This window comes from Nymphaea colorata, chromosome 9, assembly GCF_008831285.2.
Source record: "Nymphaea colorata isolate Beijing-Zhang1983 chromosome 9, ASM883128v2, whole genome shotgun sequence".
NCBI classification, from domain to species: Eukaryota; Viridiplantae; Streptophyta; class Magnoliopsida; order Nymphaeales; family Nymphaeaceae; genus Nymphaea; species Nymphaea colorata.
In genome coordinates, this window is record NC_045146.1 from 21,239,779 (window position 1) to 21,266,848 (window position 27,070).

General features: G+C 38.8%; 2 protein-coding genes, 2 non-coding genes and 1 pseudogene across 4 annotated transcripts; 3 read left to right on the forward strand and 2 right to left on the reverse strand.

Annotated features, from left to right (window-relative positions):
* Positions 1–498: 498 nt before the first annotated feature.
* On the reverse strand, positions 499–10,220 carry LOC116260868 (serine/threonine-protein kinase ATG1a-like; annotated as a pseudogene).
* A 3,881-nt stretch (positions 10,221–14,101) lies between these two features.
* On the forward strand, positions 14,102–14,174 carry TRNAA-AGC (transfer RNA alanine (anticodon AGC)). The gene has a single exon. It is a non-coding gene; the product is annotated as a tRNA-Ala (tRNA).
* A 2,694-nt stretch (positions 14,175–16,868) lies between these two features.
* Positions 16,869–18,949, forward strand: LOC116260938 (peroxidase 5-like). Its single transcript, XM_031639478.2, has 4 exons — positions 16,869–17,093; positions 17,202–17,393; positions 17,473–17,638; positions 18,392–18,949. Exons 1-4 carry the CDS (start codon positions 16,884–16,886, stop codon positions 18,796–18,798), a joined length of 975 nt encoding a protein of 324 aa, XP_031495338.1. The 5' UTR covers positions 16,869–16,883; the 3' UTR covers positions 18,799–18,949.
* Positions 18,950–19,216: 267 nt separating this feature from the next.
* TRNAA-AGC (transfer RNA alanine (anticodon AGC)) lies at positions 19,217–19,289 on the forward strand. The gene has a single exon. It is a non-coding gene; the product is annotated as a tRNA-Ala (tRNA).
* Positions 19,290–23,069: 3,780 nt separating this feature from the next.
* Positions 23,070–26,003, reverse strand: LOC116260930 (mitochondrial import inner membrane translocase subunit Tim13). The gene is made up of 2 exons (XM_031639470.2): positions 25,769–26,003; positions 23,070–23,385 (listed from the first exon to the last, which is right to left on the reverse strand). The coding sequence occupies exons 1-2, from the start codon at positions 25,883–25,885 to the stop codon at positions 23,236–23,238; spliced, it is 267 nt and encodes an 88-aa protein (XP_031495330.1). The 5' UTR covers positions 25,886–26,003; the 3' UTR covers positions 23,070–23,235.
* Between the last annotated feature and the right edge of the window lie 1,067 nt (positions 26,004–27,070).

Here is a 27,070-nt window from a genome sequence, read left to right on the forward strand (position 1 = left end):
CGTTAAGCTCTAGAAAACTCAAAAGTAATACGAAGTACTTCACAACCAGGTAGCAATCACGACTCAACTTCGCCATTTCTTTTTCCTACTGGAAAAGATGCAAGTATTATCCAAATAAGTTGACGATAAATTCAAACAATAGGCTTTTACAGTATTCAACAGGTTTTAAATTTTATTAAATATTTCTTCAAAGAATATTATCTTGCCAGTCTATCTTGAAGCCTTCCCATCACCACCCCCAACGCAGAAAGGAGAAAAGAACTTCAGAACATTGTGCCATCTGCTGCGCTGCAAAGCATCCCATGTGCTAACGTACAGATCATTACAAACTGCTCTGAATTCTAAGCAAGCATAACGAATATGCACGCTCTGACCATCATAAAATGTTTCCATCTCTAAGCATCATGAAAATCGCATTATGATAAAGAGGCGTCATATGCAGGCAAAGAGAAAAGTGCAGCAAGAAGAGATTAGTCCTCACACTTATTTACACCACACTGTACATTATACAAGTCCGTTTCGTATTTACAATTATGTCCAAATGAAGAATAAACACAATTTTATTTACAGTGATTTATTTACACTATAACTCATCGGATACTGCACCCCCTATCCAAAGGGTATATTTGATTCAAGGTTCAGACGAAATACGTCTGGCACTTGTCGTTAGTAATTTTCAGCCATGGTTCCAATCAGTTAATGAAGGTAACCAAGCTAGGGTTGTACGGATCAGTTATTGTCCTGGAAGGCCTTCACCTTCACAAAGAAGATATCCAAATAGTCAGTTTATAAGTTACTCTTTAGTTCTTCGGTCCTTGAAGATGCTTAGAAGATGTACATGCATGTTGTCTTGTAGACAGATTCTGATGGGCTTTTAAGTTAACTAAATATCTCTGAAGCCGCTGCCGCTCAGAAGCATCCAATGTAAATGGTGGATTCAATGGTAGTGAGGTGGCTTCAGTCAGGATAAACGAAAGCAAGTCAGTGGCTTTTGAGTATGCTGCTGCTGCTTTGATCCTATTTCCCATAAGCTCATCAACCTGAACAGAAATTTGTGACAATATCTAAATAAATGTTTCAACCATTCCCATGGAATGTTAACAAACAAAAAAGAAAACAACCCATGTATAGTTTTTCAATGACATGGTTATCATTCTTTTATATCTCTGGAGAAAAATTATTTACGCCAAGTACCATAGTGAATCTTCATCAACGCAAAACTAAGGCTTCCACTATCCTTTTTGGGGGACCCAGGACTTGAAAGAATCTCCCTACTTTATTGTAGCCAATCTCGTTCTCTAGATCAAAAATAGCAAGAAATGGAACAGCTTAAAGTTCCGTACATTCCCATAATCAGTAATAGATCCAATGTCTCTGATGAGTTCAATTTCTAACCAATGGCAAATCTACTGATATCATGCCAAAACGAAAATGTTCAAAATTTCACAGGATACACTTTACTGCATGCTTTCAGAAGCAACTAGTACTGTCTGCCATTCTACTGGTACAAAAGTCCACTATTTAGGGAACTAATAGTACATACCTAAATGCAAAACAAATTCAAAAAGGAAGAAGCACTCCACATTATATCCTACTAGGAAAACAACAAGATCAAGCATCCTAAAACCTGCCACAAGTTCAACCAAGTACAGAAAAAATGCATACTTACAGCACCATTTTTTCCAGCCGTAAGTGCAGCCTGGAATATAGTCTCCATTGCATCAGGCATTTCAGCATTTCCTACATAGGCACATTTATCAGATTTAATGGCTGCAGATGAACTAAATAAAGTGCATTTCCAAACAAGAAGCAATTAAAAACATACAGAAAAAAATAGTAATTACTCACCATCCATATCATGAAGAAAACTAGCCAAGTTTTCTGCCCGATCACATGCAGCAATAAACCCTTGTTCGACCCTTGAACAAACAGACTCCATCCTGCTGAAGTCAATGGCCTCTGCTGATGATAAAGAAGAGCTCCCTTCCTGCTCACGACAACAGCCAGGAGGAACTCTATGCGAGGTACTAGCATCTGGACTGGAATCTGCCAATGACTTGCACAGGCCAAGGGCTTCCTTCCATACAGTTAAAGCTATCAACTCAATTGAGAAGGCATCCAACAGCCGACCTAAATCTAGCTGCAATTCAGGTAGTTCAAAAACTAGACTTTAATAAAAATAGTATTGTTTGGCCCTGCTAGATGGAGCAATACAGGACAGACTAATGCCAGGGATTTAGGGATGCAAATGGGCAAATTCAGGGGAGATAAATAAATTGGAGGTTGGGTCAAAGTTGAACTATTGAGTACAGCTAAAATGACAAAACCCTCAGACTGGACAAGAGACAATTGAAACCCGACTTGGGTGACACATCTTATATCCCTTCCAGCATTCTTGGCATGTAAGGATTAGGCAGTCCCCAAGACATACCCAGTGTATCAACCCTTGATCTTCTTTAACTAGGAGGAAGTGAAGAATATCTTAATGGATTTAAACATTACAGTGATACTGAATATACTCCCATCATCTGCAGCAGTGAAGCAAAATTCTCGACCATTCACTATATAAGATATGAAGAAAACGTGCCTAATGAGTTATTACTGACATAAGCAGCAGTCAGCTTTTACAGCCAGCTACTTAAGAAGTTGCAAGCTTCTGCTTGACCATACAAAGAAAAGTAGGTTTCCTTTCTCTGGTTGTGCAGAACTGCAAACATTTGCATTATGTGACAAAGATTTCAGATTCCACACCAGGTTTATCATAAGATCTACAGCTACATCCAATAACTTTCTCAGACCATAGAGGACAGACTTCTTACCTTCTCTTTCGCTAGTGCTGAAAGAGCATGTGCATGCTCATGTAGTAGCCTTAGTCTAGTGGAAGCAAGTATTTGAACTTGTGCTACTTCCCTTGAATCATTAGAGGCTTGCAATGTTGCTGATGAAACTGATCCATGACTCCCCAAGCTCTGAACTCCAGAGATAGAAGCAGTAGGGATCTCTCCAAATTGCAAAGGAATGTCGACTGACTTTTCAGTCTTGGTAAAAGAACAATCAGCACACTTTGAACCAGATTGATCTTGCATGGAAGCCATAAGTGAAGAAGAAATAGACTCCATAGAAGCAATATTGGCATTAACCAGAACATACTCACGTACAATGGACTCCAAGGAGTCATTAACTGGAAATAAAGAAAAGTAGAAGATGAATGACAACTATTGTTTTTCTAAAAACAGAAAATAGGTAAAAGAGAAGTTGCAAACCTCTAGTTGTACTTGTGCTCAAGGGAATAGGGTCTGTAGTTACAGCTTTCAAACTATTAGCGACTGAAGATGTTGGCAGACTGTCACTGCACAAGGATTTTTCCATACTACAGTCTGCAGTGTCAGCCATAGAGTCAAGTGTTATATCTGCAGATTTCAGCTTCATGTTGTCAATCTGGATGTTGCAGTCGGATAAGATGAGGTCCCCTGCTAAGACATCAGTCTCATTGCGATTGGATGACCTAGGAGCTAAACGTAGATCCACATGTGTATGAAAGACTCCACCAGCTGAACCTCTGGGCTCTTTATGAGAAGTAGAAGGCAAGTCATCAGAAGAGAGTCCTTTATGTCTGATTGGTTGCAGATTTCCTGGCAAAGCAGTTGAATGTCCAGAAACCACAATAGGACTGCCATATCATGTTGAAAAAGAATATTTGAGATTCAGGAGCATATTAAACTCTATATAACTATACAAAATCAGAGATTGCAATGCATACTAACATTGGCTCAGCAAGGAATTTGTGATTGAAAAACTCCTCAAATGAAAGCCTTTCAACTGCAAAATAGGAATCACAAAAATGAACAACTTCTCAGTTAAGCCACTAGAAGCAACATATTTTGAAATCAACGAAAGAAGCTTGAAAGATGCTCCTCTTAACCATTTGAATTGTGCAGAATTTGATGGTTACTTAGATGTGAACAGACGGAAAAGTGTAATACAACATAACACCCAATCTATCCATGTAAGCACTGCAAGTCCTGGTTAAGACAAAGCTAAATTGATGATTAGTTTACTTAACAAGGCAGCACCAGTTGATTCCAACTAGGGCTGCAATTTGCATGTCCAGAAACAGGAAATCAAGCACCCCACACACAAGTTCTATGCAAACAGGGTTTGCCTAACAAAATAGCTCCAAATGGCTATTTAATGGCTGTTCTGGACCCACAGGGATCCCCACATGGTTATGGCTGCTGCTTTAAATTCACCTCGGTCATTTTCCTCAGGGAAGACATAGCTGCAGGTTTCACAGGTGCAGGGGTTGTGACAACACAGTTTGTCATTGGATGTGCTGCTGAGGTGTAGCTACTGTACCTCAGCAGCACATCCAGGAGAGCAGCCTCAAGTTCAGATTCTCCGAATGATATACATATACTACAAAATAAAATTAAAGGATGCAACTATGATTCATTAAAGTGGTCAGAAAGGGGTGACAGTAGTAATCAAAAACATGCAGCTACCTGGGTTTCGCCGTAAAAGACGTCTACACAAATCCACACAATCAGGATTCAGCTGTTGAAGAAGCTCTTTTGGAAATTGCAACTCTCTACACATCAAAATTTCTGGAAAAGCTGTTGAGGAGGAACTATTATCAAAAAAGGTTCGCCGTCACCAAACACGTTTTATGAACTGAAAGTGTGACACAATCATGCATATATAAAATAACAAATAACCTGGAATTGATTATTCCCATGAAAAGGTGGACTCCCTGTAACCAATTGGAACAATATTGCACCCACACTCCATAAGTCTGCCTGCGGGGAAAAGTTGATGAGAAATTATGGTAGTATAAAACAAATTATGAATTAGACAGAAAATTTATGCAAACAAAACCACTAAGATTTCACCTTAGCATCATACTTCTGCGACTGAATTATTTCTGGAGCCATGTACAAAGGTGAGCCACATAATGTATCAGCCAGTCCCTGGGGTTTAAGATACCTGCCCAAAAAGGTCACAGTATTTAGGACCAAGCAAATGGTTTCCATGCCACTAACTTGCTGTAGGAATACAACAGGAAGACCATTAATACAAAGTCATTAGATATAACGAATGGATAAGGGGAGATTTTATGAAGAGAATAGCAGGTTTAGCTTAAAGTAGGTAATACAGACATGAATGGCTTGAAGAGTGAAAAACTATTAAAATGATAAAATAAAACGAATGGACAAGCAACAGATAACAATCATATCTTTGTTAATGAAAAAGCAAAGAAATATACATTTGAATAGGCCGATAAGGTACAAGCTTTAGCCAGTGATATCAGTACCAAAACTATAGTAATTTTTATTTAGGCAACCCAACCACTAATCAGTTTGTTCCTTGTAACAAACTTTGATGATGGAAATAAGCTTTGAAAATGAAACCAACCACTAATCAGTTTGCTCAGCCAGGCTTTGACGTTGAAGATAAGCTTTGGCTTTGACGATGAAACCCGCTTGCACAGGTTTAAGAAAGAAATAAACCCCAAAATGAAAAGTTATGGTTTCAGCAGGACACATAACCCAGGAAAGATGAATGAAAAGCCTCTCAACCAGAAAATCATGAGAATAAGGAATCTGACAGTCCATAAATTGGAGGACTAAAAGATGTATTCACGAACCTAACGTCCCAGAATGTCTTGTGCCGATATGGTACGATCAGCATAAGCAGTATAATTGCAAATGCAATATAAACATGCATTATCGTATAAATGTTAGACTGCAAAGAAAAGACTGCAGTAAGATGGAAGGCAGAAGTACATGCAAATGAAGAGTTGCTCGACTTTTGAACCTTCTTTTGCCATGAATAGGTGGTGAAATTGAAAGCATAACTTGGTCAAATATAACTCTAAAACTATTAAGATTTGTACATATAACATAAAACCAACATATAGTGCATTAGTGCCTTAATTTTTGGAAGAAATTCTCGTTTCTAAAGCAACCACAGCTGAAACATGTAATAAATGAAACTGTCAACTAAATCAGGCATAAAGACATTGTTTTACAGATAATACCTTGCAAAGCCAAAATCTCCAATCTTGAGCACAAATGTGTTGCTTCCATCGACAAAAGAAGATTCTACAAGTTCCATCATAAAGATCAAAGAAACAGAACTAGCAACCAAATAATGATCAAATATCCATAAATCTTATCCAGAACCGAAAAAGTCACCAACTAGGAGAAGAACGTACAAGCAAATTTCAGCTCCAACTAACACAGGAAGGTTTATAAATATCAAACCATGAACTCTAGGTTAGGAAAGTAATAGGACCAACATAAAAGAGGGAGCTCATTGTAAATATCAGCTGCATATTCATACAAGCTTGTAACTTTGTTTATACATCAACTGATAATATAGGTAAATGTTTCTGCTGTCAATAATACAGAACTTTTTATCAAAAGGGAAAGGGTAATATAAAGGAGACAGAGGAAGTAGAAAGGATCAAGAGAACACCCGACTGAATCACAGCTGGAAGGCAGTCTAATAGGAAAATCCACTTTGCCATGTGTCACCATCTTTACACATACATCAACCATTCCAAGTGCATTTCTTCCATAGACAGACCTAGGATTTACCTGTATTAGTGCTTCTTAACCAATCCTAGTGGATGAAAGGAACATTTGTACCATCACACAACTACTTGAGCAATTTCATCTACCACACGACTAAAGGACCCTTCAATACCATGCTGCGTAATGGATCTTTCCCTGGAGTTTGCCTCGCTGTTTTAAAAGACATCAAAGTAGAAAGAGCTGGTGATGTCCAACAGAAAGTACTTCAGTTATAGATGTCATTGCAACATGCACCATTTAGAGAATCACTACCTGATCACTCAGACTTGTGCACTGCATCCTAGCAGTTCAGTATATGACCTTGGACATGCTCACAAAACATACATCTATCTTTCACTGACCATTTTAATAAAAAAATTAAAAACATTTCAGTCAAGTAGAATTATATTAGAAGCATCTAACTCCAGATTATGGTGATGCATAAAGTGGCTGGAAAGAAAAGGAAGCTGGAAACAAGTAAAAAGAATCTTACATAATCATTTATACCTGTGGCTTGAGATCTCTATGGATAAGGTTGTGTTTACGAAGAACTTGCAATCCTGATGCTGCAAAATAAATTGGTTGACCTCTCTAAGCATCACAAAACCATTTCTCTAATAAAAAGTCGTTCTACTATTAGTCTAGCAGTAAGATCAAAGCAGGCATACCAAGGTGTCTCATGAAATGTCTAACATCAACCTCCGAAACGTGGCCCAAACGATGAATATATGCAGCAAGATCCCCACCAGTACAGTACTCCAAAACTAGGTAGATCTTCTCACCAGTCTGCATAAATCCAATACATGAATAAACTTCCAGTTCATACACATAATGTTAGTACAGTTGTAACTCGGGAAATGTTTATTCAAGAGGAAAAGCAAGAGGATGGCTGGTGATAATCACATCAAAAAAGGGAACTAACCACCTTTAACAATTGATGTCACAAAGGCAGAATTCAGCTTAAATTAATGTGCAGAACTGACAAGCACATTAGAAAACAGACAAACTTGTCTGCTATACATATTAAATGTTTATCAATTGTTTGCTTTTAGGCCCTCAAAAGAAGAATTCAGTGGCTAATAAACTATGCCTTTTTATATAGGCACATATTCACAGGCATGTTATGCCCTAAGTCACATGAATATGTGGTTTAGGGCCACATATCAGTATCTGAGCCAGAACTGCTTACGCCATAAACCCTAAACTCCTCATGACCTCTCTTCCACTTCTTCTTCAACCTCTTCGACCTACACCAGCCTCCACCAACATTACAATTTACAACAAGGTTGGTATTTTTTATTTTTCTTTCCTTTCTCTTTATTGTTTTCATTTAAACGTTTTTTTGAGGTCTTTCTCCAACCATTTCTGTCTTTAACGAGATTTTGTTGTTTTTTCAAGCTTTCTAGTTGGGATTAGTTTTGGCTCACTTTTCCTTCCAGAGCCCTATTTAATGAACTCGACAGAGTGCGCTAGCCTTCTCTTAATTCAACAAGATTTCAGTTTGATTATTTCTCATTTCAGTTTGTGGAATATATTGTTTCTAAACTTTTTCCAAACATACTGTTCCTGATTTCAGTTTGTCCAATAGGTTAGTACAATAGATCTAACAAGCTCCTTGTGATCTAATGTGTAGAATATATGTGATTTAGTCAAGTTACAGAAATATTTTCGTAACTGTTATGATATGAGACTTGTGGAACCTAATTTGTGAACCACATTGAGTACTATTTTTCACCAATCCAACTGTATAGATAGATGGAAAATGTATAAATTTATGGGATAAAGAAAATCACGAAAAGCAGATGCATATCAGATTTTATAAAGTTTTACATATTAATTGTTGTATAATTATATATCAACACTTTTAGAACTTATCTTCTTAAGTGTCATAAGTTCATATCTATTTCTCAAATTTATTGCTATAAAATATTAAATTTTTCATCAAAACAGAAGTCTCAAAGTGTCCCATGGACGTGAGTCAATTTGGAAAAAGGAAGCCATCATGAATTCTCAAAACACCAAAGAAATTTCACATAGAGACTGTGATGAAGAATAAAACCTTAGTACATGAAGACATGAAAAGTTCAAAGAATTTCCCCTCTCACTCAACTTTACCCTCTAATTTAATTTCCCTGTTCAAATTTCCAATGTAAGATGCAAAATTTGTTTGGCAACAAGGTACAAGATATTTGAAAGATGGAAGAAATCCATGACCACGAGCCTGCCATACAACGTAAATGGTCAAACATTGAAGGGGTTAATGCAATCTCCATAACATGACAAGTCCTCTATCAACAGTCAACTATTTAAATTTTAAGCAAATTCACACGCTTCTAGCTTTTTCGATTTCAGCTGGCTTAGCCAATTTTCTATTCCCCACCTAATGAAGCCATATCTAACCCCCTACATTTTTACCTTTTTTATCCAATGCGTTTGCTTGAATACAAGCAAGTGCATCTCTTAATCAACACAGGACAAAAATAGGACTTTCCCTTTTATGCGTATAAAGTTGGCACTTTATATTCCCACCAAATCAAGAATACAGGTAAAGATTACAGATCTCCAATGCAATACTGAAATCCAGGTATTTATTCACGGTCTTACTTCATAATAAAATGTCTAACGATGCTATTCATCCTCAGCCTAGCCGTCAGGTATTTCACAAAACTCCCAACCACATTGCCTTATTCGTCATCATCCGTAAACAACCATGACAGTTACACCAAAAGAAATTCAATCCCTGTTGCTTCCTGCCACCAATCGCCACCTCATTATGAAGCTCTGAGTGCCATCTCAAAAACCAATATCAGTTCGTCCATGACGAAGCCAAACAATTACGAATAAACGCATCCCAAACTATTTTACCAACCACACCCTGTCTGTCCTTCACTATTTCATACAATTACCTCGTCTTTATTTCCCATAATCAAGAAACTAGTTCCAAGGACAGCGACCTAAACACACACGAAGTCGACAACCAAATGAAAGCAAACGGCGCAAAGGATCGTCAGGAATCAAAAAAGTCGCCGCCTCCCATCCTCATATTTCGTTTAATAGCCGCAACAATCAAAAAACACCCAAAAATCTACTTCAACAAAACAAAAGAAACGAAGAAGGACAACGGAATCGCTGGCCCATCCGCACTCACCTCGATAACGTCGTGCATCCGGACGATATTCGGATGATTAATCTCGCCCAGGATAGTAATCTCTTTCAATAAACTCTCATTGAGCTTCGCACTGAGCTGCTTCCGGTCGATCTCCTTAACAGCAACCACGTTCCCGCTGTGGACGTGCCACGAGCGCCAGACGACCGCGAACGATCCCGAGCCAATCTTCGGCCCCAGGATATAGTCACCGATCATCCTGTGCCCTCCATCTCCTCCTCCTCGACGGTCCATCATCCCCTCCCTTTCGCCCCCTCGCTGCTGCACCGGCGTCTGCTCAATCTCTCCCGGATAGAGCAACGAACCCCAACCCCTCGCTCTCGGCGGGGCGAAGGAAAGGTTGCAGAGGAAGCGGCGAGAAGGAAGAAGAGAAAAAGGGGCCATGGAATCGTAGTTGGACTCCGAGTGGGAAAGAGCGGGGAAACCTGAGAGGAGGATGACTCCACGAGTCGGAGTTGATCGAGGAGGGGCAAGCATACCAGAAAAGGGACGGTGGCGATACACAAACAACGTTCTGAAATTACCTTTTACGGTCCAATTTTTTAGCACAATTCTTTAAAAGAGATTATCTTTTATAATTTTAAAATGAGGATCAAATTTAAAATTATATATATTAAGAAAAAAAAAACAAAATCCCTCGTATAAGCGTAACACCCAAATTACCTTATATTCTTTGTTTCTTGTCTCAAATCAGCTTTTAATTGACAGCTTCTAAGAAAATGCTATGGTTTTGTTAGAAAATTCGTAGAAAGCAACTTCTTTTTAATTAGAGATAAAAAAAAAAAAGTAAACTTGAAAATTACTTTTCAAAAAAAACTGAAAAAAATAAGAAATGCAAAACCCGCGCTTCTTCTTTTTTCTAAGATGCGTTTTTAAAAGCGTTGAAAAAAAAAAAATCAACCATGAAAATGGAAAAAGATTTGGCGGTTCAACGAATGTGAGAAATTCCGCTGATTCTCCAATCTCCCGTCCTCAAAAGTTCATGTGTCTAACGCCTAAACTTTTCGGAAAAAAAAAAAAAGATAACTTGGATTTTTTAGGCAGTCTAACTATTTTCCCTAAAAAGTTTCTCCGTCCGTACGCTTAAAGCATTTATCAGCTGAAAAAAAAAAAAAAAAAAAAAACTTGCCTTAAGGACTTGTCTGTTTTCCGTTTTCATCCTTTACTTGTAAGTTAGACTCAGTTCATTGGAGCTCATGAATTCCTCTCTTTCTATTCCTTTCAGTTTTAAAATAAATGCATTCTTTGTCCACTTTACTACCATGTTTATGTTTCCCCAACACAAGTTTAAGCTATTGAAAATTTAGTGTTATATGATATTCATGGTTCAGCAAACTAAGGACATTGAATCAAACCTAAGATCTACATTTGTGATCTTTCTTGTAAGATCAGGTCAGGGACGACCAAATTTTGGGTAACTTGATCTTAATCATGAATCTATATCAGAATAGATCAGTAATAGTGAAACACCCACTTAATGTTGAAGGTATATCGTTTGGCTAACTGATAAAGTGAAACGGTTCTTAGTTGCCGATATGAACCGGCTTGAATATGAGGTAAACCAGAAGATTGAAAAAGTTTGGTGGAAAGTAAGGGCAAATTTGTTCATCTTTATGGGACAGGTATGCATACGTCAATTACCTACAAAAACGAACGGATATGACAAAAGACCTCCTTTTGACGCATTTCTCGTGAAATTTTTTCAATAAAAAAGAACCGCTTAACTTTGAGAAAAAAAAAAAAATACTTTCATTTCATTTCTTTCAAATAACCGTTTAAACTATTCAAGTATTTTTATCATTTTATCATACAGCAAATTTGTACATTTTTTGGACTTGTAATTTTACAGAAATGCACTCGGATGCTGTGGTCAAGGACGAGCCATCTGCTGGAATTGATGAAGCCAGCCTGGTCAGAGCCAAAAATCTCCTTTCAGGGAAAATCTCGGCCGAAAAAAATAATAATAATAAACTTGTCCTATCGGGTTAATTTCGTGATAACATTAGGACATGTTTAAAATAACTGATTTTTAAACATCAAGGTTCAAAAATATCTGGACGATATTTCCTGCCAATCGTCAGAGAGCGCTTAAGTTGGTTGACTCACGAGGGCAGTTTTGCCATCATGAAAATTGATGACGTCGTTTCGGGTGAGCGTGGGGTAAGGCAAGAATCTTGGCCTCAGATATTCATATTTCTTGTCCTTCAATGGCGTTTCTGAATTTTAATATATATATATTAAGTGGTGATTCTGCCTTTTTAAAGCTACCTAATCATTTACACATGGCTGTTTTATTTATAATAATGAATGATTAACAAAAATTTATAATAATGAATGACTAAGAAAAAAAATTTCAATTTGACGAGAGCGGGTCATGGCTTTGTAATGCTTACGGGATGCTGCACGATCTAGCTCTATATCACCAATATTACTAGATATGGAAAGCCCGTCAATTTTCATGCTTTTTTTAAAAGGCGTAGAATAGTGTTATTGTTAATGCCACAACATTGGCCTTGGCCTGAAGTATTATTGTTAATGTCAGTGGTGAAGTCAGAAAGCTAAAAAATATCAAAAATTAAATTTTATAAACTTAATGGGGCACCCGTATATGAATAAACAAAAATTATAAAAAGGCACCCAGATACAAATACAACAATTTTTGTGGGCTAGTTTAAACAACTGCACACAGCCTACACGCGGCTCTACTTAAAGGGTTTAACGCACACAATATAAAGGGGCGATCAACAAAAAGTTGGAAAATTTCATCCATCGTTTCACTAATTTTAAGCACCCTTTAAAAAGCAAAGTTGTATAAGAAAAGGTAGCACGTTGAAAAATGACACTCTTTACCCATTCCATTTTGAAGAAGGTGACTTGTGCTTCCTCATTATCTTCTTCATGCATGCTCAATAAAGATACCGTTCATTTACCACTTGTAAGTTTCCTCAATCCCAAACATCTTCTATATATATATATATAAAGACTTGTCTTGTAGCACAAGCTATTTATAGGCTAAAGGTTAAAAATAAGCCTAAAAACAAGGATGCGAATAAAATGGTACGAACAACAAGCATTAAGAAATGGATAGCTGTGCCACGGTGCACGCACGCACACACACACATATATATATATATATATCCAACCAAGGGAATGCGTAATAGGCTGAATGTTCGATCATTCTTCACTTAACCATGACTAATTGGCAGGGATTCATTCTTATGGATTCAGGTTCCCTATTTGATAGCAAGGAGCAACTGAATAGTTTTATTTACCAATCAAAGAGTACCATATTCATTTAGGCTCCAAAAAAAAGGACAGCTATGCCTTGTTGGGCCGAGCTCATTGAGCAGCTAAATTTGGAAAGGCGGATCATGTCCTAGCTTAACTGGGCTGGAATATAGCTAGTGGGGTCTGGGCTGCTAATGGAATCAATTTAGTTGAGTTGGGGACAAGACCCAACCCGCCCTATCGCAAACAATCTTGGCTGTGTCAACTACTATCATTATTTTTTCAGTTTTTAACAAATATTTGCCAGATATTTTTTTGTCTTCCAATAACTTTTAGAAGTATCTTTTCAGGTGAGTAGGCGGTTAACAACCTATCAAGAAAGAAGCTTGAAGACCCTATTCATTTCCCCTGCTTCTAGAGTCTTGGGTTGTGTCCGTGAACTAGGTGGAGGACAGTACACCTTTTAAAGGGTGTTTTAAAAAAAGCTGTACAAGTATGCGTGCCTTGGGAATGAAAACACAATCCACTATCAACTGTTCCACTGCCCCCCAAGGAAAATCTCCTTGCTTCAAACTTATGGTAAGGAAAGGCTATCAAACATAGAATTTCTTGAATTTAAAAAGGCATAAGATAATTAGCTCAACTAGATGTGCAGAAACCCTTGTGTTCGGAGCTAGGAGATCTTAATACCATCATCTTACAAATTCTTTTTGGTCCCAAAAATTCTTTAAGTAGGAGACTTTTATTGGATTCCAAAAATAAAATAATGTTCTCTCCAGAAATAGAAGTCGCATCCTGGACGAAGTCCATCTAATTTTGGGGAAATTTCAGCAAAGGTTCAAATTAGGGCTTAGATATCAATATGTTTGTTCTTATTGGATAGTTTGCTCATTAATGGGTGAACAAGCTATTCTTATTATAACAAGGCTTTGTCATGCATTCTTAATTCGATGGATCGAACCCTAGCCAGGGTTTAGCTCTCCCCCATATCCGGTCCATCTGCATTCTACTAGCTAGTGATCACGGTTGGTCTTGGAATAGGTAGAGCAGCCATTACAAGTCCATGAAACCCTTCTAGCAATGAGCTTCTGCAAATGTGGGTGTCAAAAAGCTTGCCCCTTGAGAAGGGGAAGGGGATGTAGCTCAGATGGTAGAGCGCTCGCTTAGCATGCGAGAGGTACGGGGATCGATACCCCGCATCTCCACTTTTTTGGGTGATGAAAATTTCTTTTTTGTTTTTGTTTTTGTTGTTTTTTTTTTTTTTATGAACAGATCCAAGCTGGAAAAAGCAGGTGCATCTTGCCGAAGCCGTAAGCAAAGAAATTCAAGCATTCTAGCAACTTTATCGGGCAACGTTGAAACAGACCCTCTAAGCTTCCGAATTCCATTATCAAAAGCGCCATTTTAGAACTTTAACTGATAATGATAACGATTGTGGAAGTTCTGCTTTAGCTTTTACGTTTAAGCAAGCGAAAAGATGAAGGCCTATAGCAGGACGCCGTTGGCTTGCAATCCTTTTCCTTCGATGGTTTTCATTGCAAAATCATGGAATGAGCATCATCTGATTCTAATTCTTTATCCATGGATGCTCAGTTTGTGAATGTTTGAAAGAGTGAGCACTGGCTAAGAATGTTCTTGCTAGATTGGTAAGTTCTCTCTCTCTTTTTCTCTTGCTCCACAAGTTTGAATTTTATAATTGTTCTCCTTTTTCGGAATCCGACCACATGAATGTGATACAAATCAATAATTTGTTCAAGGAAATTCACTATGAAACCGTTAATTAATTCAAATCATATGTTTGAGGAAGTTTGAAGATCAAGCAACTATCTTTGTTTAAAAATTTTAGAAATCATATCTGTCGTCAAGAAACATGACCTGAAACTTGATTCCGAGCAAAATTTTCATATTATAGCTCGAGTTTTTGATTTTGGCCAGGAGATTTAGATTTAGCCGCTCGAATTGGGCAGAAAAGGCAGTTAATCAAAGTGCTTCCAACTAAAGGTAACATACACACACATATATATCTTCTGATTATCCAGAGATGTCCTTGTAATGAAGCACGAATGTGGAATGGGTGTCACCAAGCATTTTGGCCGTCTTCACCAGCATCATGAGCGCCAATGCAATGAGATCAAGTTGCATGCACCAGTATGTGAATGCAACAAATATACACCCCTCAAAAAAAAGAGAGGGTTGGGGTATTTTATAAATTTTCTATCATAAGGTGTACTTTTTGGTCTTTTAATTTTTTTTATAATGTCATTTTTATCCTTTTTAAAACCCTTTTTTTTCACTTTATCAAAGGTATTATAGTCATTGCATATGGGTGTGCATACAACCAGCTTGGCAATGCAATCATGCAAGGACTTTGTAAGTTGAGGACAAATTTCCCAAAGCCACTGGAAAGCTTGGGGCCTTGAATATATTGCATTTATCTATCTACTGAAATGACATAAATGGGTGGTTATATAAAAAAAAAATCAAACATGCACATGTTTTCCTTATGCTGTCAACAAATAAAAAAAAGATACAGATGCAAAAGTTGACCTGGATATATTGTGGGAAGTGAGTCACATGCACTTAACCCCTTTGCTCCCTAGCTAGCAACCACTAAACGTGAGTCTGACTATGAGAATGAAAGTAAGCTAATGGTGTCCGACAGTCAAATCTGTATTTTGATCTACTACAGCACTTTAATTAGGTTTTAGCATTAAATTATTTTGTTAAGTGGCTTGGTTCAAAATCGACTGAAATAATTGAAACATTTAATATCAATTATCACAATGCAGACAACACTTAATTTATAAATGTAATACTTGTCCGTTCCCAAAGTCCTCAGGTGGAGAAGCAACGATTTTGCACTCTAATTTGCGTGTATTTTAAATAAAGCTACAGTTTTTACTGAAGTCTCTAGGTCCAAACTTTTTCTTTATGTTCTAACGTAAAGTTGTTGGACAAGCAAAATAATCCAAAATAATTTCAGATACGTTTGTTGGCTTTTTGTTCGGCAAAAAAAGATAGCATTAATTATTCGAAGTGAAAGTTATCCTGTCATTAGTCTCAAGGGCAGCACTGGTTGTCTTAACACTGTGGATGACGAATGTGTGAAAATTGCAAACTTTTATGGTCTCTGCGAGATCAGGCCAAGTTCTTGAGCTTAATGGCTACTAATTGCCAGCTATCAATAATTAATTCATCAACCTTATCGCTAGAGGGGATCATAGAGTTGAGCTGAGATGTCAAAAGAGACAGTAAACAATTCCGTATTCCTATGTACAATTAACCTTCACATTGCAAATTGTTTCGAACAAAGTTGATCATCTAGTTAAAAAATAATGTTCGACCTAAGCCTCGAATCCCCCAACTCCAACCCCAAAGATTTTAAAACATTTCAGAAACCAAATTGTAAAAACAACCAAACTTTGTAATTCAAAATATTTACATTCAAAAAACATGATTCTACGTCATGAACTATTATCAAATCGATCAGCATTATCAAATCAATCATTGTGTAGGGTTAAAATTTGACCTAAACAGCCCAAAAGAATGAGATTCCAAGACGACAGCCTTTTTCGTGAGCATGCGAGGATATGAACTGCATCGCTTTTAGTCGATCCACTATGCGATCTACCACAACCAGAGCCAACATCTCGACAAGTTGACCAGACTTCACCACTCAACAAACGTTTCCCTTCTTATCAAAAGACTGGAAAGTGGTTCCATTGCAATCCTTTGCCAAATAACCACCAAATTTCAGGGTCACTTTCAATGCCAGAGCAGACCACCATTCATTGTCTATGGACATGCGTTCGGTGCCCAAGTTGAGAGCAACTCCAGATGGATTACGAATTCTATATAAAGCTGCCCTTCACTTGGGCGTGGAAGACAAGAGTGCTCAGAATTGGCGAAGTCCAATGGATTTTATCATGAGAGCACTGGTAGTTTTCATGGTGGGCTTCTGCCTACCTGCCCATCTAGGAGCTCAACTCGAAGTGGGTTTCTATGACGACAAATGTGCAGCTGCAGAGTCTATTGTTGAGGAAGAAGTGAGGGGGGCGCTTAACGTGAACTCTGGATTTGGTGCTGGACTCATAAGAATGCATTTCCATGACTGTTTTGTCAGGGTAGGAAATCGAAAGGGAACAACAGATTCTTTCTTGTCGCCAAGATAGCAATAGTTCTGTAGCAGCTACCCCCTTGACTAAATTTTATTTCTGCTATAAACTGTGCAGGGTTGCGACGGGTCTGTCCTCATCGACTCCACGGGATCGAACAGAGCAGAGAAAGACTCTCCTGCCAATAATCCTAGCCTGCGAGGATTTGAGGTGATTGATAGAGCAAAGTTGAGATTGGAAGGGACTTGCAAAGGGGTCGTTTCATGCGCTGATATTCTTGCCTTTGCAGCAAGGGACAGCGTTCAGGTGGTAAGTAATCTGCTTCATGCATTTATACTTAGTGCAACAGCTTACAATCTTATTCTCTGTCTTTCTCTCTCTTCTCCAGCTATCAGGGTTCTACTACGACGTCCCAGCAGGGAGAAGAGACGGAAGGGTTTCCTTGGCCTCGGAAGCTGACACCAATCTGCCACCTCCGGTGTTTACCCTTTCTCAACTCACTCAATTCTTTGCAGCCAAAGGCCTGACTCAAGCAGAAATGGTCACGCTCTCTGGTAACTCTCTCCCTTTCTCGATAAGATTAACATCTTAATTAAATTGTAGCCAGGACAACCGACTTCCTTATTGCATCGGCGGCAGTGATCACAAAAATACTTACTTTAAGTCCTGAAATATCCAGCACAATGGGAGGATTAATCCCACAGCTGTCTGGGTTGTCTTCATGGTATAGAGCTGGCTCGGATGTCAGGCAGCGAGATCTCTAAATGCTTTAACTTGCATATCTGAACACACTCCCTTTATGGTACATAGAACATAGCCCTCCATTAATGATCAAGCTTGTCCATTTGAACTATGCTCGTTGGGGCTACTAACTACTGAAATATGGGCACCCAAGATATCTAGAGGAATTGTAGATGTGGATCCCTTTCTATTTTTCACCAGCCAAAAAAAGAAAAATTCATGGTACATACCAATTAAAAGACCACCGCGGAAAACATAGTAAGGAAACTCAGTTTCCTATTTTCATGATTCCTGTCCCCACTGTAGCTTCATTCTCGCTTCACTGTTCCTCTAATCCGCATAGGCTTCACCTCCTGTATTCTTGTCGCTTGTTAGTAACCATGACTAGAATTAATTCTCTTAAACAAAAAGCTGCAAACAAAAAAGTAGAATAATAAAAAAGAAACAATATCATCCGACCATGATTTCTAAAATTTCAAGCCTGAGGCTTAATCGATTCATAAGGAACTGTTTTGTTCAGAAACAAATACGATAGCTTCTAATTTCCACATCACTTATTCTTGCAGGTGCCCATGCAATCGGCCGTTCACATTGCACCTCCTTTGGAAACAGATTATACAGCTTCAACACTACAACAGCCCAAGACCCGAGCCTTGACCCCACTTATGCAGCTCAGTTGAGGAAGCAATGTCCTCAGAACCCTAATGCTACTCTGGTTGTTCCCATGAACCCTGCTGCTCCTTACAGCTTGGACAACAGCTACTATTCCAACATACTGGCCAACCGAGTACTTTTTACATCTGATCAGACACTCTTATCTAGCTCATCGACTGCTGGACTGGTAAGCCAGAACTCCCGCAGCCCATATCTGTGGTTGAATAGGTTCGCGGACGCCATGATCAAGATGGGCCAAATTGGTGTTCTCACTGGTAATGCAGGAGAGATCAGGTCCAATTGCAGGGTTATCAATTGACGAGTCATGCATGGATTTTTAAATTAATAGAAGTGTGTTCTTGTTTAGGTTCTACGTTTTTTTTTTCCTTCTAAAGTTTCTCATGAAATACTGTGAGCTTGTAACAACTAAAAGATGATAATGTTGCAGTGTGATGAGACTATTCTGTGAAAGTAGCTCCTAAGACATTATTCATTCAACTCTTCCGCCCATCTTTCTGATTATGACAGTGAATCGAGCTGGTTGAATAATTGATATGCAATGGACGTCCACCATGGCGACTTACTAGACAAACTAGGAATAATAAATACCCGAGCTCGCATGCTGCAAAAGGAGTAAAGAAGGACTATTCGGATGTTAAACCAATTAAACAACAAAAAACAAACTCACACACGTAAAAAATTATAATAACATTCAGAAGGCTTTTATAGATAACTAAGGGGATGTAGCTCAGATGGTAGAGCGCTCGCTTAGCATGCGAGAGGTACGGGGATCGATACCCCGCATCTCCACTTTTTTGGGGGTGATGAAAATTTCTTTTTTGTTTTTGTTGTTGTTGTTTTTTTTTTTATTGAACAGATCCAAGCAGGAAAAAGCAGGTGCATCTTGCCGAAGCCGTAAGCAAAGAAATTCAAGCATTCTAGCAACTTTATCGGGCAACGTTGAAACAGACCCTCTAAGCTTCCGAATTCAATTATCAAAAGCGCCATTTTAGAACTTTAAGTGAAAATGATAACGATTGTGGAATTTCTGGTTTAGCTTTTACGTTTAAGCAAGAAAAAAGATGAAGGCCTATAGCAGGACCCCCTTGGCTTGCAATCCTGTTCCTTTGATGGTTTTCATTGCAAAGTCATGGAATGAGCATCATCTGATTCGAATTCTTTATCCATCATGGATGCTCAGTTTGTGAATGTTTGAAAGAGTGAGCACTGGCTAAGAATGTTCTTCATAGATTGGTAAGTTGTCTCTCTCTCTTGGTCCAGAGAATTGAAGCTCGCGTCGCCCGAGTGACCGACCAAGTTGCCCAAGTCTTCACAGCAACCAATCTCTTTCGAGTCAAATCTACTTAAGGAAATCGAACTCTTAGTCCTTATTTCTGTTTCCTTTATCAGACCAACTGCGGGTTCCACAACGATCCACAGTTTATAATCAGCAGAGCACTTTTCTCATTTTATAGGGGCATTTTCCCATTTCAACTGCCGTTATTGGGAGATTTTTCCATTTTAATAGCAAGGGCATTTTGGTCATTTTAGGCCACAATGAACAGTCCATTGTTATGGCCCATAACATATAAATTGCTTGGACAAACTAATTGTATATTGCACGATTCGTTGTAAAACAGTAAAAAGGTATGAGTGGGAGCAGTACCAAATAGTCATGCTACCAGTAGTGTCACAAATGTTTGAAGGAAGATTCACTGACCAATTTTCTCCTCTTAGATTAAATGCAACTTTCTTTTCTCCGTTGGTGGGTAGGCTGTTATTTATTGACCATGTTTTTGTTTATCTATTCAGAATCATGGGAATTTGGTAAAAAAAGCAAAAGTAAAAATATCCAGAACAGAGAGCAAAAACCAAGTAGGAGAGCATAAAAAATCAGGCGAAACGTGCATGAGACGTACAAAGGTGTCCATGATATGGAATTTAATAATACGATGGAGTATATACTTGAATATTCTCTTCATCCGGCCCTTTGCATAAAAACAAAAAAAAAACACTGTGCAATTGTGAGGCCCCACAGCACTTGTTCGAACCCATTTGCAGATCACTTGCGCCGGAAATAGTTGAGCTGGGCACACTCGCCTGCTTAAAACATGGTGATGCCGAGAGACAGACAATGCAGAATGGATGGATATTCAGGCAAGGTTCCCATATTTACCCACTGCAAGTCTGCAAGAAAGAAAGAAGAGCCAACCAAATTAACCGGCAGATTCCATAGATACTGCCGTGCTGCAAGGGACATGTGCAGTACAAACGAGATGCACGCCCGTCCATTTCACTGGTTGCTGGTGAACGGCAAAATGGATTCGTTTTTTGGCGCTACAAGGAAAGCACGCAAGGACTGCGTCATGGGCATGCAGGGGTCTTTGAGGAAGAGAAGCTTGTGAGAATATGGGTTTCATCTGGTGTCATCAGCAGAGGTAATCAAGAGGACAACCTTGGAACGGAAACTACCACCATATAACTATTTGACAGTTAAGGATCCCAACAGATCCAAAGTTATGGCAAGCTGGAAGGATGAAGTGGAAGCAGGAGCCGTCGCTCAACATGGATGGGGGTACCGGAAGATAATGATGGTCCGCCTCCCTAATAGGCGCGCGGTTGCAGACTAAAGTAAATTATGAAGACAGCTGCAAGGTAATCACGAACAACAAGGAATGGCGCCAAAGGTTAGAAACTTAGAAAGCATGATTGAAGGAAGAAGAAAAATGCCGGAGAAATGGGATTTCGTTGTTCGGTGCAGGGACAGAATCAGGTTTGTTGACGATCTCCCGTCCATGGAGGTGGGCCAGCTAGTTCGCAAATACGGAGAACTGGACGGCAGGAATGATGGATGGTGAAGTTGATGTCTGTCTTGTGGGCTGCTCCCCGAATGCTGGCTCAAAGCTTTTTTTTTTTTTGCTACATGGCTTGCTGAGTATTGGAGATGCTTCTGTTCTTAGTTTTTTTTTTTTGTAGGTGCAGGATGATCCCGGCAGTGTTGTTCTGTTGTTTTGGTTGAGCTTAGGTGGTTGATGCTGACCACCCCCCATATGCTTGTAAATAGTATTCTATTGCAATAAAGATTCGGAGCCCCCCAACCTCCAAGAAAACTTTTCATTGGAGCTTCTGAAAGAAAATTTCAAAAAGCAACTTATTAATATGTTAATAAGGAACATTATTATTTTTTTGTTCTTTACTAAAGGCATTTTTTATTTTGTATAAAAAATTAATATTTTCTGTCAGCAAAAAAAATAAATCACTAAAAGTTTTTCTTCAAAGCTAAACGCCATTTGTTACCTTTGAAGCGTGATTTCATTTTTTATTTGCCGCTTTTTGTAATGTTTTCAAATATGGAGGCAGTTCTAGTCCTCTTTTTTAACTTATAATATAACAAAATACCACCTCCCTCTATCGACTGAGACTCTGAGAGAGGCTTGTGACTGCTTTGCAATTTCGTTGTTCGTCAGTCCATGGATACACGATAATTAGAAAAGGAAAAAGACGCAACCCACCTGCGGCATCCTTAGGTAGAACTCAAGGGCCATCATCCAGATACCAGCCATAGAACTCAATCAATTCCTCAGTAATAAAGTGAGAAGCGTCTGAAAGAACGGCCCAATATGTAAACAGCAACGTCCAATTGGAAGCTAAAAAATGTGATTCCATGTCGAATTAGTTTTTAAGGTAGATACCAGGGCCATCATCCACACACTAGCCATAAAACTCAAATCAATTCCTCAATAATAAAGTGCAGAAGCGTCTGAAAGAACGGCCCAATATGTACGCAGCACCCTCTAATTGGGAAGCTTAAAAATGTGACTCCATGTCGCATTAGTTTTTATGGAATGGAACTAATTGGACTGCACATTAGGTTAAATTCAGAGACCCAAGCACAATGTATATAAAACCATCACAAAAGATGCTGCTGCTGCACCTTGCAGGTATCTGCAATTTTTATTGAGTAAAATGTGTGTTAACGTTGCAATGAACCAGGCAACATGAAGAATTCACGACATTAAGATCTTGACAGGTTGCCACCAGCGAAACATGGACACTAGCCAATTACAAGAGGCTAAGGTGGGGTTTAAGTTTCCTCCTTGGTCGTGCCAGTTTCTTGGGTTTAACTTAAGACAAATATCTGAGGAAGCCACTGATGGTAGAAAAGGAGACCACAAGTCTCTTCAACATGACTGGGATATTCGAGGTTGAAGAGTTGCGTCGGTATAATTTAGGCATGGCATTGGAAAATTATGCAACAATACACTGGCTTCTTCTCTCCACAGATTTCTGTGCCCACAACTTTAAAGAGCTTATCTAGCATCTCATAGAAAAACTGAGATGTTTAACATGAGACTAGGTCTACACTTATGAGCCCTTCCAGAGATTGAAAAGGCAAAACAAGAACATGCATCAATAAGAATTTGAAACCCCATAAAAAATGCAACATTGTAATTACCATGAGAAACTTAAGCATTGAGACGGGTTGCCAATCAACTAGACACGTAACACCATAAAAGGTGATAACTTGTCGCATTGATCCAGATATGAATGCAGTGAAATCATGTTTAAATCATATTATAAATTACAGTATGACTAAAAGAAGCATAACCTTCATTGATGATGAATTTCAAAATGGTGTCAGGACAATATTGAGTGAGAGAATCTCTGCACTTTGTCAAGAAATAGAGGAAACTTATACTGATGTTCTTAGCCACGTTCAAAAGCAGTTTCTAATGCTCTCGGAGAACCTCTGAAGCTAACGCATGCTACTGAAAAGTGCTCGACTGACAATACCGGTTGCCTCTATATAGCGATCAACACACCTTGAGACACAACTGCTTTCACTGCCGCTTAAACTTGTCCCTGGCTTGGTGATGCACTTGGCAAAGCACTTGCTTCTTACAGTCTACATTAAAAAGAAACAAATTAACATATTTCCAATAAGTTAATATGTGAATAATCTCATCAAATCAAGCATGAAATCATAGAGAACCAAGCCAATAAGATTCCCAGAGAACAAAATTTAATGGCGAAATATAGTGAATATGAATGCCATTCTAGGAAAGAATGCTGATTCCAGTAATAGTGTAATACTTCAGGCAGAACATCCACTTCGCTCAAACAAAGAAAGAAACACGAAGAACATAAAACTTAATGGGCCAGAGAGTACCGGTTTGGTGATTAAAGTATTGCCATTCTATGAATTTGAAAGTCATATGCAAGCCTAGTTGGTAATCAGTAAGCTCCATAGAAAAGCCTAATCATGATCTAGGAGAGAGTGGCAAGTCCTATAAAGCAAAGAAAAGAAAAATGACAAAGGAGAAGAAGAAGATAGAGGTTTTGAAACTCGTCCACATCAATCAACACATTCACAGACAAACAAAAGTTGGGATTTTAGATGAAAAATAAAAATTATGTTTTGTTTGGCCAGCTTAAGCACATAACCTGCCACCTCTGACTACTAACTACTAAGTTGCAAACATCTAGGAACAGAATGCCACAGCCTCCAGAGAGTTTGGTGCAAAATCTACTGAAAAAATAAAGCAGATAATCAAATCCTTTAGTAGATGATGCAAGGGCATAGCATAATTGAATTTTAATTTCTTATCCAACAAGAGAGAGAGAGAGAGAGAGAGAGAGAGAGAGAGAGAGAGAGAGAGAGAGAGAGAGAGAGAGTGATTGTCATGAGAATCTGTTACTATTTGTCTGCAACTTATGTGGTTAAATATCTTAGTCTGCATCGAGTTTCAAAAAATTGTCATGAGAATCTGTTACCATTTGTTTGCAAATTATATGGTTAAATATCTTAGTCCACCACCTTAAAAAATGATCCAAGTTCTCACATGCTTCAATACAATTTCTGTAACCCCCACCCACGAATCAAAAATCAAACATTGCCGTGTTAACCTCCGAGACAAGTCTTGTTTAATAATATCTACGAGACAGTAGACACCATAAACAATTTGTGAAGATACATCTGAAACTTTGTTGTTGTGCTTAATGGCCAAATTTTAATTAAACAAACATATCATAGTTTTCATCAATTTGTCACTCAAAGGATAATGATCTACCAATTTAATTAAACTTCCCATCTAAAAGTTAGATGGAAAAAATGTTTGTGGCGCCATTAAGAAAATAGCTGACGTTATTGCATTTAGAGTTTAGACAGTTGCTGTGAACAAGCGGTATCTAAAAATGGGCATCGAGGAAAAATAGCATGGATACTTGATTCTATGTTAGTTCCCGTAGAAAAGAAGTCTACTGGTGGCACGTAAATGAATCCTCAATTGATCAGCTACAGCTCTTGCAGCAACGAAAACAAGTATAAACTTTCCAATGCGTTGCTGATGAAAAATCACCAAGATCATAAGCATGAGAGAAGGACGCAACGATACATGGGTACAGAGTTAAACCATATTTCGTTGCAGAATGTTTGAAAGGCCAACAAAAGAAGGGGAGGGAAAAAAAGACCTCAACCATTCGCAATAGGAAACGTGGGAAGGATCTCCTTTCCAACCTCTAAAAATAAGCACATCACCAGGCCCGAGCATCGAAGAACCAAATTCCTACTTGGCTTTTTAAAGACGAGATGGGCATCAAACGCCAGACGATTAATCAAAGCCCAAAGGTGCCCGTCAAGTACGAGCAACCATGTAGATAATGAAAAAAACAGAGCGACTAAACAGGGGCCTTTGCTTTGTAAAAGCAAATAAACAACAAGTATCCTCGTACAGCAGAATTCACGAGAAACAGCCAAACCAACCTCTCAGAAATGAGGGCGTATAGAGGTAGAGGAACAACAAATTGATCTGTCTAAGAAGAACATTATGAAGCCCAAAGTAAATAATTTGCAACTTCCATAAGATGCAAATGGTTGACTCTATTTATTTCCAGCTCAAACCAGCACAGTGAACTCACCAGCCACGATTGAATCTATTTACTTCCAGTCATACAAAAAACTCTCCCACCCCGAAAGACAAAAAGAAAAGCCACTGCATCCGATTGTATGCTTTTCAAACCTTTTATACAAAAGCAGCTTTGGTGGTGAAAACAGAACAACAAAGTAACGAATAAGCTTACGAAACAGCAACTGCAGCCACATTTCTACAGGAATCACAAATCAATTGCATCCGGTTTTATGCTTCTCACACCTCTTATACGAGAAACAGATACATGGAAACAGTAACATAATAAAGAATCATGCTCCCAAAACAGCAACAATAGGTACATTCCTACAGTCATTATAAATCTCATCGGCGTAGGCGTGGGCTAAATGGGTCTTGACATACCTCGAGGAATTCCTCGGCGTAGGCCTGGGCTAGTTGGGTCTTCACCTGGTCCATCAACTGCTCAGTGGAAGGCGGCGACGAGGAGCCTCCCGACGAAGGGGACGAGAACGAATCCATCACGGACCCCGCCGCTACACCTTCCGCTCTTTGCTAGTAAAACCCTACAAAAGCCCCAAAACCGCGAGAGAGAAGGAAGAGAGACAGAGAGCCTCTAGGGTTTTAGGAACCCCGCTCAATCGTGGCGGGTGGGCCTTTAACAGTTTCTTGCATCCCACGGACTGAGGCTGGAGAGTTCGGATCCGAGTCCTTATCCTAACAACCTGGCTCAGATCTAGGATGTTAATGAGTTGGATCTATTCGATGGCCGATCTGAGCCCGAATACCGTTGGTGCTTATAGAGGTTTGGTGGATAAAGCAGGACTGCAGGAGGCTCAAGCTTGGTTCTCATGAGTCCAAATATAATCCAAATCCGATTAAAATTCCGAGCAATATGGACGGAATGAAGGGATCTTAAGCTAGTCGGATCCGATACTTTTCAAAGCAATCGCATTCGAGTTTCAGACCAAGTTCAAATCCAGTTGGGTCAGAATCCATTACTTCGGGTTTGGTATGTCCTGGACCAGACCAATTTACATTCCATAGAACTGCTCATAGAGAATGTTGTTATCCGAACCTAAGTCTATTACGTAAGGGGGATATGAACACTTTGTCATCCGAACGGAACCTAAGTCTATTAAATAGATTCAGTATTTAAACATGACAAGAATGAGAACTAGACATCTGGGGATGTAGATACTAGATTGGTCAGGTATACACAATTATTATCTGGTATTGAACTTAATCGGATCTAGTACACAATAGGATCCAATTACCAATCAGTTTCCTATTCGTATACAGTTTTATAACTGAATATGAATCCAACTGTGCTATCTGATTGAGATTTGATAAAAGCTGAACTCATATACGTATAAATGTAGGACCTTTTGTTAGTCAGATCTGAACCCAGTTTTAGAAAATGGGATTTGTATCCGAGTCAAAAGGCACAGCTGATTAAATGCAAATTTCGTAAAATGAGGTTCTGACCTGAATCTCGGATCACTTACACCCGTCATGAATCCTAAGAAATGGGTTCAACCAAAAAAGAAAAATTGAAGTAGGAAAGAATTTAGATTAAATCGCTGACCTGATGATGGGCGCCCTGAATCGGGTCGAGATATAATCCAAGTCTTGGCTGAAGGGGCTTTTGGTCTTCCTGTCGCAGATTTTCTGTACATATGAAAGCATAGGTTCTTAATCATCTCC

What these genes read in the sequence shown, in the direction of transcription:
- LOC116260938 (XM_031639478.2), top strand. Translation starts at nt 16,884, where the DNA reads ATGGATTTTATCATGAGAGCACTGGTAGTTTTCATGGTGGGCTTCTGC. An exon ending in TCCATGACTGTTTTGTCAGG is followed by an intron (nt 17,094 to 17,201) that starts GTAGGAAATCGA and finishes TAAACTGTGCAG; the next exon opens with GGTTGCGACGGGTCTGTCCT. An exon ending in CAAGGGACAGCGTTCAGGTG is followed by an intron (nt 17,394 to 17,472) that starts GTAAGTAATCTG and finishes TCTCTTCTCCAG; the next exon opens with CTATCAGGGTTCTACTACGA.
- LOC116260930 (XM_031639470.2), bottom strand. Translation starts at nt 25,885, where the DNA reads ATGGATTCGTTCTCGTCCCCTTCGTCGGGAGGCTCCTCGTCGCCGCCT. An exon ending in ACGCCGAGGAATTCCTCGAG is followed by an intron (nt 23,386 to 25,768) that starts GTATGTCAAGAC and finishes TTTTTAATGTAG; the next exon opens with ACTGTAAGAAGCAAGTGCTT.